The sequence below is a fragment of the Callorhinchus milii genome, unplaced genomic scaffold, assembly GCF_018977255.1.
Source record: "Callorhinchus milii isolate IMCB2004 unplaced genomic scaffold, IMCB_Cmil_1.0 Scaffold9, whole genome shotgun sequence".
Lineage (NCBI taxonomy): Eukaryota > Metazoa > Chordata > Chondrichthyes > Chimaeriformes > Callorhinchidae > Callorhinchus > Callorhinchus milii.
The window spans coordinates 20,935,312-20,954,434 of NW_024704750.1; the positions used below are offsets into that span (position 1 = coordinate 20,935,312).

The 19,123-nt window shown below is 51.0% G+C and overlaps 3 protein-coding genes across 5 annotated transcripts; 2 read left to right on the plus strand and 1 right to left on the minus strand.

Annotated features, from left to right (window-relative positions):
• Positions 1–100: 100 nt before the first annotated feature.
• lrrc57 (leucine rich repeat containing 57) lies at positions 101–6,984 on the minus strand. 2 transcript variants are annotated; one of them, XM_042338222.1, is made up of 5 exons: positions 6,855–6,984; positions 4,990–5,125; positions 3,706–3,974; positions 3,276–3,461; positions 101–1,450 (listed from the first exon to the last, which is right to left on the minus strand). In XM_042338222.1, the coding sequence occupies exons 1-5, from the start codon at positions 6,936–6,938 to the stop codon at positions 1,409–1,411; spliced, it is 717 nt and encodes a 238-aa protein (XP_042194156.1). In that variant the 5' UTR covers positions 6,939–6,984; the 3' UTR covers positions 101–1,408. The 2 variants fall into 2 exon arrangements, with proteins under 2 accessions (XP_042194156.1, XP_042194157.1); XM_042338223.1 differs by having other exon boundaries at positions 6,860–6,913.
• Positions 6,985–7,067: 83 nt separating this feature from the next.
• On the plus strand, positions 7,068–10,047 carry haus2 (HAUS augmin like complex subunit 2). Its single transcript, XM_042338165.1, has 6 exons — positions 7,068–7,229; positions 7,642–7,746; positions 7,924–7,993; positions 8,240–8,372; positions 8,985–9,093; positions 9,610–10,047. Exons 1-6 carry the CDS (start codon positions 7,140–7,142, stop codon positions 9,715–9,717), a joined length of 615 nt encoding a protein of 204 aa, XP_042194099.1. The 5' UTR covers positions 7,068–7,139; the 3' UTR covers positions 9,718–10,047.
• A 2,276-nt stretch (positions 10,048–12,323) lies between these two features.
• Positions 12,324–18,819, plus strand: LOC103186803 (EEF1A lysine methyltransferase 3). Of its 2 annotated transcripts, XM_007906040.2 has the most exons (5): positions 12,326–12,352; positions 12,586–12,760; positions 14,571–14,751; positions 17,294–17,405; positions 18,197–18,819. In XM_007906040.2, the coding sequence occupies exons 3-5, from the start codon at positions 14,590–14,592 to the stop codon at positions 18,598–18,600; spliced, it is 678 nt and encodes a 225-aa protein (XP_007904231.1). In that variant the 5' UTR covers positions 12,326–12,352; positions 12,586–12,760; positions 14,571–14,589; the 3' UTR covers positions 18,601–18,819. The 2 variants fall into 2 exon arrangements, with proteins under 2 accessions (XP_007904229.1, XP_007904231.1); XM_007906038.2 differs by having other exon boundaries at positions 12,324–12,760.
• Positions 18,820–19,123: the final 304 nt, after the last annotated feature.

Sequence of the window (19,123 nt, forward strand, 5' to 3'; positions counted from 1 at the left end):
TCACATCATCTCCTTCACAATAATAATCTATGCATTGATATAGTGCCTTATCACGTCTTAAAAATGTCTCAAAGTGCTTCACAGAATATAATTTAAAGTGTAATGACTGTGTTTTGTGTGTGAAATGCAGCAGCCAATTGCGCACAGCATTCAACCCAGCCACAGCGTCTGTCAGGTGAATGTTAACGGTTCCATGATGCTGTTGGAAATTATGAAGGGAGTCGCTCTCTCTCCCGATGTCCCACACAGCCACATCACTCCAAACAGGACAAACTATAACAACTCGAGGGGAAATATTTAATTATAGACAAATAATAATCCTTGCATTTGATATAACACCTTATCACGTAGTTGAGGGAAATCAAACTCAGGCAGGGCAAAGTAGATATTAAAAAGCTTTAAAAAAACACTGTTGTCATCATCTGCCATAGTGCTTATATGTGATCATACCGTCCTAGACCTTGGGGAGAGAGAGAGATGAGTCCAGTGCCCAAAGCAATTATTCTATCAATTAGTGTATTTTGATCTCTTCCCCCCCCCACCTAAAGCTCCTCACCCCAGGAACCATTTGATGTGTGAGCTAGACAGCGAATGTCTGCACATGCCCCCCATACACAGGCACCTTCCAACAGGGTGAGACGCTGTAGAGGGAACTTTACTGTGTCACTGACGGGAGTGTGAATGAATGATGTTTTGCTTTGTCTCTAACCCGTGCTATCACTGACTTGGGAGTCGAGAGAGAATTTTGCTCTGTGTAACCTGTGCTGTTGTTAACTTGTGAAGCTCTGTACAGGGGATATTAGGGTCCAGTGCCCAAAACAATTATTCTATCAGTTAGTGTATTTCAACCCCCACCTCAAGCTCCTCACCCCAGGAACCATTCAATGTGTGAGCTAGACAGTGAATGTTTGCACATACCCCCCCCCCCCCCAATATACAGGCACCTTCCAACAGGGTGCAACAGTGTAGAGGGAGCTTTACTGTGTCACCCACAGGAGTGTAAATGAATGATTTTTTTTTTGCTTTATCTGTAACCCATGCCTATCCCTGACTTGGGAGTGGAGAGAGAATTTTGCTCTGTCTAACCTGTCCCATTGTTAACTTGTGAAGCTCTGTACAGGGGATATTGTGAATGGGAGGCGGGTGTGAAAGAATTCCATTAGACCAGAGCGGCTGCTGGACAGTGTATGTACAGAGTGAAGACAAGGATAGTGCAGAGAGATGGCTACGATGAGAGCTGCAGCCCAGGCTATAGTAGCCTCAGTGCTCCAGCCCTGAACTCAAGACTAAAGCGCTAAAAACTGCTGCTTCTCCTCCCAGGAGCCATGGGTGGGGCTCAGCCTCCAGGCTTCTTGCCCCTCTTCCTCCTCTCCCAAGTGCCCCTCCCAGTGACAGTAGCTGCGCCCACTCAGGCAAACTTCTTCTTGGTCGCTGTGAAACGCTCCATGTACTAAGAGAGAGAGGGGGAGAGTGTGTGTGAGAAAGAATGTGAGTGAGTGTGTATGTGTGTGTGTGTGAGATAGTGAGTGTGTGAAAGAGGGAGAGAGTGTATGTGAAAGGGCAAAGAGTGAGTGTGTGAGAGTAGTGGGTATATGTGAGAGGGAGGGTTTGTTGGTATCTTGTCTCTCCCCCTCTAGAAAATAATCTGCCTTTCTGTTTTTACTACTTAGGTGAATAACTTTACACTTCCCCACATTATATTCCATCGGCCACCTTCTTGCCCACACACCTGGCCTATCTATACCCTTTTGCAATCTTTTTGTGTCATCCTCAGAGCTTACTCTCCCACCTAGCTTAGTATCATCCACAAATTTAGATATTTTAAGTTCTATGTCCTCGTCTAGATCATTGATATAGATTGTAAATAGTTGAGGCCCAAGCACTGATCCTTGTGGCACTCCACGAGTCACATCTTGCCAATCTGAGGACCTGTTTATTCCTACTCTGTTTTCTTCCCGTTAGCCACTCTTCGATCCATGCTAATATATTGCCTTTAATTCCATGTGCTCTAATCTTGTGTAGCAGCCTTTTATGTGGCACCCTGTTGAATGCCTTCTGAAAATCTAAATACACATCTACTGGTTCCCCCCTATCTAACCTGCTAGTTATATCCTCAAAGAACTCTAAAAGATTTGTTAAGCATGACTTCCCTTTTGTAAAGCCATGTTGACTTTGCCTAATCATGTTATGGTCTTCTAAGTACCCCACTACGACGTCCCTAATTGAGGATTTTAGAATTTTCCCTACCACCGATGTCAGACTGACTAGTCTATAGTTCCCCATCTTCTCTCTCCCACCCTTCTTAAATAGTGGTGTTACGTTTGCGATCTTCCAATCAATGGGAACCGTGAGAGTTGGAAGATTTTTGGAAGATCAAAAACAGGGCATCCACTATCTCAGCCGCCACCTCTTTTAAAACTCTAGGATGCAGGCCATCAGGTCCAGGGGATTTGTCATGTTTCAATCCCAACAGTTTCCTGAGTACTAATTCTTTACTGATGTTAATTTCTCTAAGTTACTCACTAACATTAGCTTCTTGGTTCCCTCTATTTTTGGTAAGTTCTCAGTGTCTTCTAACGTGAAGACAGAAGCAAATTATTTGTTTAATGATTCTGCCATATCTTTATCCCCCATTATAATTCCTCCTGTCTCTGCCTGTAATGGACCCAAATTCACTTTTGATAGTCTCTTCCCCTTTATGAATTTGTAAACACTCTTGCAGTCTGTCTTTATGTTCTTCGCTAGTTTGTCCTTATAATCCATTTTCTCACTCTTAAAGGTTTGCAATTGCTGGTCTACTGTCATACCCTTTCATCTAATTCCTCAGTCTATTTTAGCTAAATCCTCTCTCATACCTGCAAAGCTGGCTCTATTTAAATTTAAAGACCCTTGCTTCAGACTTAGCTACATCACTCTCTAACTTAATGCTAAATTCCATCATATTATGGTCACTCTGCCCTAGAGGAGCGTTATCTTCCAGATTGCTGATTAGCCCTGTTTCATTACACAAAACAAGATCTAGGATCGCCTGTTCCCTGGTTGGTTCCTCAGCATATTGTTCTAGAAAACTATCTCTAATGCATTCTATAAACTCATCCTCTAACTTACTTTTGCCAATTTGATTTTCCCAGTCTATATGAAGATTAAAATCAGCCACTATTAGATGGAGAGAGTGTGTATGTGTGTGAGGGTGGGGAAGAGAGTGTGTATGTGTGTGAGGGTGGGGAGGAGTTTGTATGCGGTGGGGAGAAGAGATCTCTTTCACTAACACACACCTGCTCGTAACCCTCCAGCTCCTGTAGGGCCTTCATCTCAAACAGGTTTCCCTCGAGTGCGAGCAGGGAGATGTGGGACTGGGTGAGGATGCTGACTGGGATCATCGACAGCTCCATACAGTTCTCCTCCAGCCTCAGCACCTTCAGCCGTTCACTCTGGCAGATCTGTGCCGACACTTGAGAGATCTGAGGGAGCGAAGACAGTCAGAAGCAGACAGCAGCCCCACCACAAGCCCCCACCACCACAACTTCCCCTACCTCATAACCCAGCACCCCCACCACACACAGCCCAGCTCCCCCCGACAACCCCCCCCCCTCCCCACAGAGCCCATTCTCCGCACACTCACACAGCCCAGCACCCCCCCCAACACGGCGCAGGCCCTCCCCTGCCACCCAACCCACCCCGCAGCCCAGCCCCCACCTCCCACACCTGGTTCTGGTTGAGGTTGAGTTCGATGGCCTGGAGCTGCCCCACCTCGTCAGGAATGCGGCGGATCTGATTGCGGGACAGGTCGACCACGGCCAGGTGCCGCAGTCGGCACAGCTGCAGCGGAAAGTCACTGATACGGTTCCCGGACAGCCCCAGGCTCCGCAGTGCTGACAGATCCCCCAAGGCCGCTGGCAGCTCCCGCAGACTGTTGCTGTTAACCTGGAGAGTCTCCAGCTTCTGCAGCCGCCCCAGCTCCTCGGGGAGAGACACTGAGAGACAGAGAGAGAGAGAGTGAGAGTGGCCTAAAGTTAAAGACGGCAGGTACAGCGCAGAAGGTGTCCAGGTGAGTCCACCAGCAGCACAATATCATCTGCAAACAGAAGCGCCCCAATCCTGTCTGAGAGGCCTGGAGCGAATATACAAGTCCTTCTCCCTCGATGCCATCCAACATGTCCTTGATGAACACATCGAAGAAGGTGGGTGACAATGAGCAGCCTTACCTTACCCTCCTTTCCAGAGGGAATAGGCTCATTGAGTTCACCGTCGACCCTTACATGGATCTTGGATCTGGCGTACACATTCCGGATAAAACCCAGGCATCTGCCATGGTCTCCCACAGCTTCCAGTTTCATCATGACGGCCTCATAAGGCACAAGGTCAAAAGCTTTCGAAAGTCGTTGAGCGCAACTTAGGTGGGTTTCCCCTTAGCCTCACTATACGTTCTGCGATCTCATACAAACCCCAACCTGTCCCGTACAGTCCTCACGAGAACGGAAGTCAGCCTGCTCCGTCCTGATCAAACCGCAAGCCTCCAATGCGTGCAATATACATGCAGTGACTACCCGAAGCAGCAATTTAAGAGCCACAGGAATCAGCGAGATCCCTCTGTAGTTATCAGTCTCACTAGGGTCACCCTCTTGTGGAGAGACACCATGATTGCACTCTGGAACACTGACAGGCCTCAGAGAGAATCTGGCACTAGGAGGGCCGCTCCAAGGTGAGTCAGAAGTACTTGGCTTGGATCTGTAAGATCCTCACCGTTCACCATCTCCTCCCCTCAGAGCAGCTTTTAGGAATTTAGCATTGATGCCATCCACACCAGCTGTCTTGCCATTGGCCACACGCCACAGTGCGGAGTCCACCTCTTCCCAGTGCATTGGGTTATTAAGACCTTCAATCTGTCCCAAACCTCCCACCAGCTCTTCCAACCTCCTTGCAGATGGATGTCTGCTAGGTCAGACATGAGCAAGAGAGATAGTCTCTACCCGGGGGCGAGTGTCGTACCCAGTTTATTGCTGTTGAGAGCCAGACTCTTGAGTGCGGTGAAACTGCCGATGACGGGTGGTAACATGTGGAGCTTGTTGTTGGACAAGTCCATGGTCCTCAGACTGGCCGCCAACCGCGCCACATCCTCTGGGAACTGCAGTGAGAGGAGAGGCACCGCTCAGTCAGTCTGTGCATCAGTGATCTACCACACATCTAAACGCCTCACAGTGGCCCCCACACACACAAAGCCCCCACCCCTACAGGCAGCACCCCACCCCCCCATCATACACAACAACAACAAAATTACATTTGTGAAGCACCTTTCACGTCGGGAGGACGCTGGAACAGACAGAGTTAAGGACCTGAGCTAGGGGTCGGGGTGGGGGAGGGTGGAAGGCAGGGTGGGGGGAAGCGGGGAGGGTGGAAGGCAGGGTGGGGGGAAGCGGGGAGGGTGGAAGGCAGGGTGGGGGGAAGCGGGGAGGGTGGAAGGCAGGGTGGGGGGAAGCGGGGAGGGTGGAAGGCAGGGTGGGGGGAAGCGGGGAGGGTGGAAGGCAGGGTGGGGGGAAGCGGGGAGGGTGGAAGGCAGGGTGGGGGGAAGCGGGGAGATCGAAAACACGGTTGAAGAGGAGGGTCCTGCGGTAGGTCTTGAAGGTGGCGAGGGAGCAGGTGAGTCGGAGGGACTGTGGGGTGGAATTCCAGAGGGTGGGTGCAGAATGACGGAATGCCAGTGGAGTGAGGCGAGGATGGGGGTGATAGGGTTGTGGAGCCGGGGGCGGGAGGGGACACAGGCTGCAGAGTTCTGATCTGTGGAGCGAGGAGTTGGGGAGACCGACAAGCAATGAGTTTGCAGTCAAACCTCAATGTAATGATACAGACAGTCACTCAGTGATTCACATACAACCAACACAGTGGTTCAACCCAGACCCACAACACCGCACACACAGCCCCCCCCTCCCTCCCACACACACACAGCCCCCCCTCCCTCCCACCCACACACAGCCCCCCTCCCTCCCACCCACACACCCCCTCCCTCCCAGTCCACAGCCCCCCTCCCTCCCTCCCTCCCTCCCACAGCCCCCCCTCCCTCCCTCCCACCCACAGCCCCCACTCCCTCCCACCCACAGCACCCCTCCCCCTTCCTCCCAGTCCACAGCCCCCCTCCCTCCCTCCCACAGCCCCCCCTCCCTCCCTCCCACAGCCCCCCTCCCTCCCTCCCACAGCCCCCCCTCCCTCCCTCCCACCCACAGCCCCCCTCCCTCCCTCCCACCCACAGCCCCCCTCCCTCCCTCCCACCCACAGCCCCCCCTCCCTCCCACCCACAGCACCCCCTCCCTCCCTCCCACAGCCCCCCCTCCCTCCCCTCCCACCCACAGCCCCCCCCTCCCTCCCACCCACAGCACCCCCCTCCCTCCCTCCCTCCCTCCCACAGCCCCCCCCTCCCTCCCTCCCTCCCACAGCCCCCCCTCCCTCCCCTCCCACAGCCCCCCTCCCTCCCTCCCTCCCACAGCCCCCCCTCCCTCCCTCCCTCCCACAGCCCCCCCTCCCTCCCTCCCTCCCACAGCCCCTCCCTCCCTCCCTCCCACAGCCCCCCCTCCCTCCCTCCCCACAGCCCCCCCTCCCTCCCTCCCCACAGCCCCCCCTCCCTCCCTCCCTCCCACAGCCCCCCCTCCCTCCCCTCCCTCCCACAGCCCCCCTCCCTCCCTCCCACAGCCCCCCTCCCTCCCTCCCTCCCACAGCCCCCCCTCCCTCCCTCCCCCCACAGCCCCCCCCTCCCTCCCTCCCACAGCCCCCCCTCCCTCCCTCCCACAGCCCCCCCTCCCTCCCTCCCTCCCACAGCCCCCCCTCCCACACACACAACTCCCCCTCCCTCCCCCCCCCCTCACCTCACTCAGAGCTTTGCCGGTGAGCTGAAAGACCCCCGTTTTCTGCGCTGTTTCCAGATGAGCTTTCAGAGCGCTGTTGCCCATGTCCGCCGCCCTCACCCCCAGCCTGCACCGCGGCCGCCCTCACCTCACCCCCAGCCTGCACCGCGGCCGCCCTCACCTCACCCCCAGCCTGCACCGCGGCCGCCTGACGTCATCACATGCTTCCCGAGTGACGTCGAAACACGGGGACACACACACACACACACACACAGTGACAGACGGGCTGTGGCGCGCCCGGCGGCCATGGAGGCCGTCAACCCTTGGGCTCCGGGGGCCCAGAATCCGGCCGCCGCCTTCCTGCAGCGGAGCCTGACATCAGGAACCCTGTCACAGGTACCGGACAGCCCCCGAGGGAGAGAGAGAGACCCCCGGGTGGGGGGGGGGATAGGAGTGAACCCCGGGGCGGGATGGGGGGGGGGGGAGCGAGCCCCTGGTGGACGGGATAGGGGTGGAGGGACAGCCCCCGAGAGGGTGGGATGGAGGAGGGAGAGAAAGAGAGAGAGAAAGCATCGGGGTGGGGGGGTGTGTGTGTGGAGAGAAAGCCCCCCCTCCCCCGGGGGGTTGCCCCCCCCCCCCCAGGCCTCGGTGTGGGCAGTGGGCGGGGAGGGAGGTTTTCTCGTCACAAAATATACAGCGGATTCACTTTACAGTCTATCCTGTGAAGCGCTTCGAGACGTCTCGAAGCTGTGATGCGGCGCTGTGTCGGCTGCAGGGATTGTCATTGTTGGTAAACGGTTTGTTTCAGAGTACGTTGGCTGTGAGCCACGGAGACTGTGAGGGCTCCGTTCCCTTCGTCCAACGCTTCAGATTTATGGACGCAGCTTCCAGCACCCGGGCGAGGATCGAGCAGGTAACGGCAGCTACAACCCCTGGAGGGAGGGGGAGCGAGTAACTGCCATCTTCAGCCACCGCCAGGGGGACAAGTGAATGCCAGCTACAGCCCTGTGGTTCGGGGGGGGGGNCGGGGGGTGGGCAGTGGCGGTGACATAGCCTAACTCTGAGGTTTCTCTGGTTCTCTGTTTGGCAGATGTCACTAGAGACACAGGTGCTGGAGCTACAGGAGGCCACGGCTCTGATCACTCACCCCTCTTGTCTCAGTGAGTCACACTGTGGGGGGGTCACATGGCGGGGGTTTTCACAATGGGGGTGGGGGTCACCCTGCGGGGGGCGGTGTCTCCCTGCGGGGGGCGGTGTCACCCTGCGGGGGTGGGGGGAGGTGTGGTCACACTGCATAGACTATTGCTTTATTATAGTTGCACAGTGGTTTACAGCTATTAGAGGTCAGTAAAGGTGAGCGAGGCGAGGAATGACTGCTCTTTAATCAGTATCTTTGTTGTGTGCAGCTATGAAACGGGATGAGCTTCAGAGGATGAACCGTCACCTGGAGGCTGTGCTGCGGCAGGAGGTAGAGCTGAGGCAGCGGCTGGTGCGGCCACTGTGTGGCCAGAGTCTGCCTGTGGAAGCCCCTTACCACAGGTCAGCGCTCTGGGGTGGGGGGGGAGGCTTTGGCCTGACAGTGAGGAGGAGCTCTAGGTGTAGGGAGAGTTCAAGCTCCACATTGAGTTTTAACATCATAATCCAGGCTGATGCCCCAGAGGTGCAAATTAATAATAATTGTTGTTGCATTTGTTATAGCGCCTTTCATGTCGTGGGGGGTGGGGGAGACGCCTCAGACCGCTTCACTGGATTTACTATGAAGTGGATGACTGTGTATTTGTAATTTAACAATGTCCCACAAGCAGCCATGGAGCAAGCGACCAATTTTATTGTTGGCCCGGACATCAGCGAGAGAGAAACTCCCTTCTCTTTTCAAACAACACTGCGGAATCTTTAACATCCACCTGAACAGGCAGACGTATCCTCGGTTTAATGTCTCATCCAAAGGACGGCATCTCTGGCAATATACCCCCCACCACCCCCAGCACTGCATTGGAGTGTCAGCTTACAGTGTGATTCCAATGCTAACATTCAATCGAGCCAGGCTGCCATGCTCTGGGCTATCAATATTGTCACCTTTCACCGCCCGATGTTTCACCTCCAGCCCGCCCCTGTGGGCAGTGGGTGACTGTGTATCTGCTTCCTGCCCAGGTATGTTGTGGAGATCCTGCCCATGATGACATCAGTGATTGAGGAGGTGGAATCCCATCTGAAGGCCTTGTCAATGGCTTCTCAGATACAACAGAAAACAGAACATGTGGTGGGTATTCACAATATGTCCTTTCGCTTCTACTTAAAGGGAGGGACACATAGAATCCTCAGTTAGAGGGGGGCACCACACGATATATTTAACATCTCTACTCTAATCCCATTCCCTGCTCTCCCCATCGTGTCTATGCTGGTGCTCGCTCCCCACTACCCTAATCCTACTCTTTTGTTCTCACTGCTGGCACTTCTCATTTGTTCTCCTTGGCTCTGGTGTCTTTTCTATAATGGAGGCCAGTCATGTGCACACAGTCCATCTGCTACCTGTCCAGTGTTCCTGTACATCAGTGTAGGGGCGCGGGGAGAACGAAAAGTGAACAGGTTGAAAGTTTAATCCCTCTGTCTTGCCCCCTACCTGCCCGTATTCAAATTGTGCCTGAAGACATTGCTCTTTGGCTGGTCACCTCCCCTCCTGCCTTGGGGTTAAGCCAGTCATCTATTAAGCGCTCGAGGGCACTAATGCAAATTTTTAAGTTGTTGCTGTTGTAAAGCGCTGTCTGTTTGTGCTCAGGAGGGGCTGGCAACCAGTGAGGTGTCGGTGCTGCTGGAAGTGAAGGCCTTGGCTGATCTGGTGCTGAAGTGGAGAGCGCAGCAGAAGATGGTCCCATCGGCGGAATAGGCGTCCCTGCCCTCCTCTTCTCCCTGCTCCGGTCGGGGCTCTCAGCATTGAATGGCCTCTTTCAGGGCTGTACATTTTTTTTATGAACCGTTGATATCCAGCCTCGCACCACTGTTCTGGCAGAGGACACCAAATAAGCCAACAATCCTGCTTTATAATGTCCTTCACGTGCAGAGTCGGAGTTTCTGTGGCCTCTAAGAAACTGGCTGACAATACACCTGGGATGATAACATCTCCTGTTCACCTTGCACCAGCACAAACCATTAGAGTGCTTAATCTTAAATATCAAATGTCCGAGCGTCACAATAATAAAAACAAAATATCCTCTAATTTGGTAAAATAAATCTTATTTGATAGAGCACCTTATCATGCTGTTTTAAACATCGCAAACTAATCACCCTCATTGTTGCCCGGCCTCAATGGCTCCCTATCCCTCAGGAAATCGAGTTCAAACATCTTGTTCTCATCTTCAAAGTCCTCAATGGGCTTGCGTCCCACTACCTATGTAATTTTGTATTGTAATTGTACTTTACCTCTGGACCTAACCCCATGTAAGCCTGTCCGCTCCTTCCGCTCGGCCGACACCAGCCTGCTGCAGGTCCCCTGCACTTTCCGCCCCACCATTGATGATCGGGCATTCAGCATCTCTGCCCCCACACTCTGGAACTCCATCCCGCAATCCCTCTGCCTCACCTCCTCTCTTGCATCCTTCAAGACCTGTCTAAAGACCTTCCTCTTCGATTGTGCCTTCAGCCACTCCCGCCCGCACCCCCCCTGCCCTCCACCCCTCCTGACCCCAACTCTCAGCTTGGGTCTCAAACCCCTGATTGTCCAGCGCCCTGGGACATGAAGGGTGCTATACAAGTGTCATTTGTTGTTAAACATCTCAAAGCACTTCCCAGGATTTACTAAGCTGTAAGTTTAAAATTCTGGCCCTACCAGAGGGAGGAATTGTGCACTATCTCACTGGTCAATATTCAACATCAGTGCCAGCCCCGGCACCTCCTCAGCTATAAGCAATGGGTGTCTGCCCCAAATCTAACAACACTCCAAATCAGATTCTGCCTGTGGTCTAAATCATTGAAGGTTTACATAAAGGAAGACACTATCTTTTAAATATTCATCTGCAATAGTGACTCCCAGGATGGAGGTTCAGGGAGTGGGGCAGACAGGCTGAAAGTCCGCTGGTCAGGTGTGGGCAGGGTGGGGATGTGCATCGGGCTGATTCCTGCTGAGTGGAAGGATGTTGCGATGGAGCTGGGGGTTTAGTTTAGTTTTGATGTCCCCCCCCCCGGCCATAAACAAAGGCCTTCAGATGGACGATAAACGTGGGGAGAGGGGAGGAAGAAATAATAATAAATGGGCTTTAAAAGCAACAAAGAATGAGTGGAAACGTTTTAGTTTCGCCGTGCGATGTTGCAAAGCTTTGAACATTTCGTATTATGAACAGGAACATGTGCAGAGTGTTAAAGAACATCTTATTACCATTCAGATCAGGAGAACCCGAGACACTTAAAGAGTCACGAACCAGAGTTCAGCAATTATAACAATAAGCCTTGTGTTTAATTTAGCGCCTTATCACCTTGTCGAGACGTCTCAAAGCGCTTCACAGTTATTCTGAAAAGTGGGTTGAGTGTGTGTTTTGTGGGCACTGAAAGGGCGCTGTGTAATGCACGTTGTTGTTGTAAACCGACCACTCTAACCTTCTGCACCAGCTCTCTCCTCTGCTCGATCTCCAAGCACTGTTCTATTCTGGTGGCACTTTCACTTGTATCAGCAAATTTATTTTGTCTCCTTCACAATGTGCCTCCTGCCCCAGCACCGCCACGTGTAGAGCTCTATCCTCAGTCTTCTCCTGCTCATAAACTATCTGCCTCACCTTGGTGAAGAACTGCATAAAACAGCTGGTGCTGAAGACGCCTCAAGAAGATCAAGATGACTTGATGACCACCAGTCCCCTCTGGGGGATGGGAAGCCAGTGGAGCCGGGCGAGGGTGGAGATGATGGCGTCACTGAGCCTCGTGTGGAAGAGCACATGAGCTACAGAGTTCTGGATGATCTGCAGCTTGTGGAGGGAAGAGTTGGGGAGGCCAACAAGCAGGGAGGTTGTGTAGTCGAGCCTAGGTGCAATAAAGTGTGTGGATGAGGATTTTGGCAGCCTGAGGTGTGAGGCAGTGAGGGAGCCATGCGATGTTGCGGAGGTGGAGGGAGGCAGAGTAGATCATGGCACGGATGTGGGGAAAAAAGGACAGTTGAGGGTCAAACAAAACCAAGGTTCTGGACTGGACTGTCAGTGCCTGAGGTGTGGAGACGCTGATGGGAGCCAATCAGGAAAGCCTCGGTCTTGTTAACATTCAAATGGAGAAAGTTAACTCTCATCCTGGACTTGACGTCTGACAGACATTCTGTCCGGACAAAGGTGGTCATAGAGTCGAGGGTGGAGGCAGATAGAGTTGGGTGTCACCTTCATACATGTGAAAATTGACCCCATGTCTGCAGATGATGTAATCAAGAGGAAGCATGTGGATGTTGAAGAGGAGGGGACCAAGGACAGAGCCCTGAGGAACGCCGCACAAAGTCGTGCGGAGCTGGAGGAGAAGCCGTTCCTGGAGACAAACTGGACATGGTGTGAGAGGTAGGATCTGAACTAATCAAGGACAGGGCCACGAAGTATGAGGTGAGAGGAGAGGCATATTTTCTGTGCCAACAGTTCAAACACATTCTGCTTCATTGAAGCAAACTGTAGCATTCTGAAGGTTTGAACGTTGGGGACTTATTTGGGAACCTTTTGAATATCACAGAACATTCAGCTCCACACTAGCGATACACTCCTTAAAAGACTATTGTCTTAAAATGCTTTTTTTATAGGGGTCTCGCGATACCCAGCTAACAGAAAAGGAATGAATTCTTATGAGAGTTTGCAGATTTAAAGGCTGAGGACTTGCTCAGACCGATTTTTGAGTGAGTTTTGTTTCATTGTGAAGAACAACAAACTGAATATACTTCAAGACCACCGCAGGATCACATCACTGGAAGTCACTGAGTGAGTTTTACATCTTCGGTAATTTCTAAACTAACAACCTTTTTCCATAAAGATTCAGACAACCTTCTGCTTTCAAGCCCTGGCACCTTCCTACCTCTTTGACTGCTAGTGGTAGTGGAGTTCTCCCCACTCCACTACCCGCTGCCTTCGCTTGGCTGGCTGTGGCCTCCAACCATTACACCCCAAAGCTTTGGAATTCTCTCCTTCAATCCTTCTGCCTTGCCCCCTCATTCCCTTTTAGATTATGACTGAAGGCTTTCCTGTTCAACCATGCTTATGGTCACCTCCTCCCTTCTCCCCACTTGGTGTTGGGCGCCACCACTGTTAAGCGCTCCAGAATGCTGCCCCGTGTGAAGGGCGCTATATAACTGCAAGGTGGGTGAGGATGGGGGTGGTCGGCACACAAAGCTCAGTCCAGGAGAGGACACGAGCTGCAGAGTTCTGAATAACCTCTGCATGTGGAGGGAAGACTAGGGAAGCTCGGCGAGTAGTGAGTTAGCCCATAGTCAAGCCTGAACATAATGAAAATGTGGACGATGGTTTCAGCAGCCTGAGAGGATAGATAGTGGTGGTGGTGGGCAATGTTGCAGAGGTGGGGGAAAGCAGAACGGGTTATAGCACGAATGTGGGGTGAACTCCGCTGCTTAAACTCTGCACCTCCAACTGATGGAACTAGTTAAACTGAGGTCCCATCTGCCTGTTCAGGTGGACGTTAAAGATCCCTTGGCACTATTTGAAAAGAGAATGGAGTTTCTCCCGGTGTTTTGGCCAACAATCCCTGAAATAAAATTGGTTCTAATACTGACCTTGGGGGACACCACTGTATACCTCTCTCCAGTCTGAAAAACAACCATTCACCACTACCCTCTGCTTTCTGTCTCTCAGCCAATTTCGAATCTATGCTGCCACTGTTCCTTTAATCCCAAGGGCTTCAATTTTTCTAACAAGTCTATTATGTGAGATTTTAACAAACACCTTCTGAAAGTCCATATACACAACATCAATTGCACTACCTTCATCATTCTTCTCCGTTACTTTATTGAAGAACTCAATCAAGTTAGTTAGACACAATTTGTCTTTAACAATTTGCCTTTAACAGCTGTGTTGGTTGTCATTTATTAACCCATGTTTTTTTCAAGTGAAAATTAATTTTGTCTTGGATAATGGTCTCTAGAAGTTTCCCTACCACTGATGTTAGGCCGACTGGCATGTAGTTACCATGTTTATCCCTCTCCCCTTTTTTGAACAGGGGTGTAACATTTGGAATCCTTCCGGTCCTCTGGCACCACTTCCATATACAAGGAGGATTGAAAGATCGTGGCCAGAGCCTCCGCTATTTCCACCCTTACTTCTCTCGGCATCCCATTGGGACCAGGTTTAGCTGAGGCAAGAGCAGATCAGTAGATTTTGACACGGTCCAACTAGATCTGGCAGTGGACCTTCAGATTGGATTTGAGCCAGATGTATTCAATGGTACACACCTGGGATTTGAGGGAGGTGGCTGGTATACCGGGGGACGTGTGGGTGTTAGAAGGCGGTGCAGGAGGTGACGGGGCAAGAGTGTCAAGAATAGCAGAAAGGGAGTTGTGGAGGAGTTACTGAGCAAGTAAGGTTGTTATGAAAGGAGGACCAGAGACGCAGGACTTCGGATGATTCTAAGGTGGCAGATAGGGAGTGGAATATATTTTTTTCCACAGGGGTTGGTAGGAGATAGAAGTGGGTTGGTTTGCAGGGAGTGGGATTAAAGGGATGAAGGGAGATGAAATAGTGGTCTGAGATGGTGATATAACAGGTTGTTCTTCCTTGGCAGAGACAGATCAGACACCAGAATGAGTGGTGAGAACAAGCCATGCTATTTCTGCGATGTCTCAACCCAGGATGGAATGGGTTCAGGCGATTTCCGATCTTGGAAGCGATATGACTTTTGCGGCCACACTTTGACAATTTTTCTGGATAAAGCCGATTATCTGGGCGCTCATGTCTGGAAATCTGTAAGTATACTGTTCTGATACAAATAATGACAGTAATCAAATAATAATCCTGACATTTGATACACCACCTTTCACATTGGGAGGACATCCCAAAGCATTTGACATGATATACTTAGTATATTACACTAGTTCAATATCTATATGCTCCCTCTTGGTGACATCATCCACAGACGTGGGGTCAACTTCCACATGTTTGCAGAAGACACCCAACTCTCTCTCTCTGCCTCCACCCTTGACTCCAAGACCACTGATGTCCTGACAGAATGTCTATCGGACATCAAGTCCTGGATGAGAGCCAACTTACTTCAGTCAACAAGACCGAGGCTCTCTTGATTGGTTCCCGTCAGCGACTCCTCACCTCAGGCGCTGACAGCATCACCATCCATGGTTGCACACTCCACCTTACTAAGGCAGTCTGGAACCTTGGGGTCTTGTTTGACCCTCAACTATCCTTTCTACCCCACATCTGCGCCATGACCCGCTCTGCCTTCCCCCACCTCCACAACATTGCCAGGCTCCGCCCCTGTCTCACTCTGCAGACCACTGAAACCACCATATATGCTTTCATTACAGCAAAGCTCGATTATTCGAACTCATTTCTTGTCGACCTCCCCAACTCCTTCCTCCACAGGCTGCAGATCATTCAGAACTCTGAAGTCCATGTCCTCTCCCTCACTAGGCGCTGCGACCCTATCTCCCCCATCCGTGCCCAACTCCATTGCTTCCAATCACACAGAGGATACAGTTCAAGATCCTGGTCCTCACCTTCAAAGCCCTCCACCGTCTTGCGCCCCCTACCTCTGTGATCCCCTAACCCGCTACCATCTTGTTCACTCCCTCTGTTCAGCGGGCCTTGGCCAGCTTCACATCCCTTGCCTTGCTCGTTCCACTATTAGCGGGTGTGCCTTCCGCCACTCTGCCCCCACCCTCTGGAACTCCATCCCACAGTCCCTTTGCCTCGCCCCCTCTCTTCCCTCCTTCAAGACCCATCTCAAGACCCTCCTCTTCGATCGTGCTTTCAATCTCCCTGCTTCCCCCCCTGCCCTCCACCCTCCCCGATCCCAACCCCCAGCTCGGGTCCATAACTCTGCCTGTCCAGCGCCTTGGGATGTCTTCCCAACATGAAAGGTGCTTTATAAATGTAATTTTACTGCTGCTGTTATTGTTCTTGTAGTTAATTACCCTCTGGGCAAAGAAAAACTGGTGCTTGTCTTGAAATTGCCTCTTTACAACTTTTTACAAACCTTCACAAAAATGTTGAGTGAAATAAAATTTAATGTGAATTCAGAATAAACGTGAAGTAAAATAACATTTCATGGAATTTCTGTAAAAATATTGAATGAGTTAAAGTGATTTCAGTACAAGAGAAATAACATTTAATTGTCAGCCTGGCTTAGTTAGTAGAACCTTCATCTCCAAGCCAGAAGGTTGTCAGTTCAAGCCCCATGAACATGGATTAAACTGATGCTGGTGCATTGGACTTGGACCTCAAGAACATCAAGTGGCGGCACATCACAAGCTGTCCTGTAAAGATCCTCCCACCACGCTGAAGGCAGGTATCCACCTGGTGATGAGGAATCTGTAAGACTTGGGATGACAGCTGCTGGAATGCCTTACCTGGAGTCCGAGTTCCTGAAAGCATCACCTATCAATCTCTTCCTCTGAATTGGTTTTAGCTGGTTACACTCCGGCTGTTACCCCGACCTAACTGTTGGAGTTTAACCAGCTAAAACCACACAGCTTGCCAATGAGAATCTGTCCAGGTTCCTGCTGCTTGTGCCTTCAGGACCACCCTTGGCTTTGGCTTGGAGCTGATTGGGAACAGTTCCTGCTCCAGTGACTGGGCTGGTCCCCCAAATCCTGCCAATGAGCCAGGCTGTGCAGTGCTGTCATCTCTTGATTGTTTGCAGAGAGGTAAGCAGCAGCACCTCCAATTGATGGAAGTGGTTAAACCGAAGTTCAGGTGGATACCTGCCTTCAGTGGGCTCCGGCCTGCTTCACGTCTCCCGCCTTGCTCGCCCCACTATCAGTGAACTCTGCACCCACCCTCTGGAACTACATCCCGCAGTCACTCCATCTCGCCCCCTCCCTCGCCACCTCAAGACCCTCCTCTTCGACCATGCTTTCGATCTCCTTGCTTCCCCCCCGCCCTCTCCCCTCCACCACCCTGACCCTCAGCTCAGGTCCGTAACTCTGTCTGTCCAGCGCCTTGGGACGTCCTCCCATTGTGAAAGGCGCTATACAAATGTAATTTTGTTGTTGTTAAAGATACCATGGAACGATTTGAAAAGAGAATGGAGTTTGTCTCGGTGTGCAGGCCTACAATCACTGAAATAAAATTGGTCGCTCCCTCCTTGGCTGTTTGTAGGACCTTGCTGTATGCAAATTCGTTAACCGATAAAATACAAAGTCACTGTGAAGATTTGAGACGTCCTCTTGGCATGAAAGGTGCTATGTCAAATGTAATGATTATCGAGGTGCTGTGTTTTGTGTCTGTTTCCAAATGAGTCATTTATAACGTGATTGTCTGTGTCTTTTTCAGGCTCTCGTTCTCTGTGAGTACTTTGAGAGAGAAAAGATATCTTTCGCTGGGAAGAAGGTGATTGAGCTGGGCTCAGGCAGTGGGATTGTGGGCATCTTAGCAGTTCTCCTTGGTGAGTTGTGAGGTTCAATCAACAAAAATATCTTACTACTGATGTGAGAGAAAATGTGAGCGATATGAAAGCGCATGCATATGTAGAGGATGCCAGTTACACATATTTGGCATGATTATAACCTCTCTTCAAGGACAGCAAGGTCTCAATGCAGGTAAAGGTTGTGTCATACAAGACCTGTGTGCAAACAGTCCTCCTTTATGCTTCCGAACTCCAGGAAATACAGTGGAGAGGCTTCCTTCGGTTCATTTGTGAAGTCCAGGATCAAACAGTGAGGTGGATTTGCGGCAAATGACCTGGATTAAGCAGCTGGTGTTGAGTAAGTCTGTTGCATAGCATTGGACTTGGACCTCGAGAACACCAAGGTGGCTGGCACATCACAACTTGCCCTGTAAAGGGCCTCCCACCACAGTAAAGGCAGATGTCCATCCAATAGCTGATGAGAAAACTCTGAGGTTTGGGGAGACAGCTACCGGATTTATATAATGCCCTTCATGCCGGACGGCGTCTCAGAGTGTCTAACAATGGCGGAACCCAATGGCGAGTCAAGGGGCAGTGGGAAATGGTGCAGGGAGGGAGCAGGTTGGAGAGATAGGGGATGGAGGGATTTAAATACGGCATTGAGGATCTTGAATTCAATCCGCTCTGTGACAGGGAGTAATGGAGTTTGACAAGGATGGGGTAATGGAGGTACGGAGTTTAGTGCGGGTTCTAATCTCGTGTTCTCTGGGGGCAGAATTAGATCATTGTTCAGTGAAAATCATAAATACAGCGTTTTCTCTTTTCCTCAGGTGGAGACGTGACCTTCACAGACAGATCTTTCGCTTTGAATCAAATAAAACACAACATTTCTGTCAACGTCCCTCCTTCCTGCAAAGACCGTGCAAAAGTCTTTACCCTTTACTGGGAAGAAGATCCAAGCAGTTTTCCCTCAGATTATGATATCATCCTGGGCTCGGATATCGTGTATGCTACTTCCTCCTATCCCTCGCTCTTGAATACACTCCGACATCTCAGCAACCCAGGAACCACAGCCTACATTTGTACAGAATTGCGGCCAAGAAATGAGTACAATGTTTTCCACGAGGAGATGTTACCTCAACATTTCAACTGTCAGGTTGTCCATAAAAAGGGCAGTGAAGGCATCAATGTGTACAAAATAACTAAAAAAGGTCAAAGTGATGAAGATCAGTAGCTGGTGTTGAGGAAGAGAATTGTTTTCGTCATTTAACATGACTCATAAGACACTCATTCAGTCTCAATAGAATACAATACAAATTCACATTTATGCAGCGCCTATCCTGTCGGGAGAATGTCCCAAGGCATCTAATGTTTGATCTAATCCTTCATGAAAGGACATTCACAGCTTCTCTTGTTTAGTCAAAGCTTCTCTTGTTTGGAGTCCTGTAACTTAGTGGTTAGACCATTCGCCTCTCAAGTGAGAGGACCTGGGTTTGTTTCCCGGGTGGGGCAGAATGGTTGGGCAAGTTTCCTTACTCCACACCTCTGTTTACCTAGCAATAGATAGGAACCTGCTTGTTCGTCGATTGGGGGATCGCTTTTCTGGGGGTAATAATCCCATTAAAAAAAATGTGGTCACTCAATCCACAACTGTTTGTGGTTCCCTGCTGCCGCGTTTCGCCCACAAACTATACAGTCAATTGACTTTACAGTATATTCTGTGAAGTGCTTTGAGATGTCTCGAAATCCTGATAAGA

Excerpts from the sequence above, each read along its gene's own strand:
- haus2 (XM_042338165.1), top strand. The coding sequence starts at position 7,140 with ATGGAGGCCGTCAACCCTTGGGCTCCGGGGGCCCAGAATCCGGCCGCC. Across the intron at positions 7,747-7,923 it reads CCCGGGCGAGGATCGAGCAG|ATGTCACTAGAGACACAGGT; the intron begins GTAACGGCAGCT and ends TCTGTTTGGCAG. Across the intron at positions 8,373-8,984 it reads GTGGAAGCCCCTTACCACAG|GTATGTTGTGGAGATCCTGC; the intron begins GTCAGCGCTCTG and ends CTTCCTGCCCAG.
- lrrc57 (XM_042338222.1), bottom strand. The coding sequence starts at position 6,938 with ATGGGCAACAGCGCTCTGAAAGCTCATCTGGAAACAGCGCAGAAAACG. Across the intron at positions 5,126-6,854 it reads CCGGCAAAGCTCTGAGTGAG|TTCCCAGAGGATGTGGCGCG; the intron begins GTGAGGGGGGGG and ends CTCTCACTGCAG. Across the intron at positions 1,451-3,275 it reads AGCTGGAGGGTTACGAGCAG|TACATGGAGCGTTTCACAGC; the intron begins GTGTGTGTTAGT and ends TCTCTCTCTTAG.
- LOC103186803 (XM_007906038.2), top strand. The coding sequence starts at position 14,590 with ATGAGTGGTGAGAACAAGCCATGCTATTTCTGCGATGTCTCAACCCAG. Across the intron at positions 14,752-17,293 it reads GCGCTCATGTCTGGAAATCT|GCTCTCGTTCTCTGTGAGTA; the intron begins GTAAGTATACTG and ends TGTCTTTTTCAG. Across the intron at positions 17,406-18,196 it reads CATCTTAGCAGTTCTCCTTG|GTGGAGACGTGACCTTCACA; the intron begins GTGAGTTGTGAG and ends TCTTTTCCTCAG.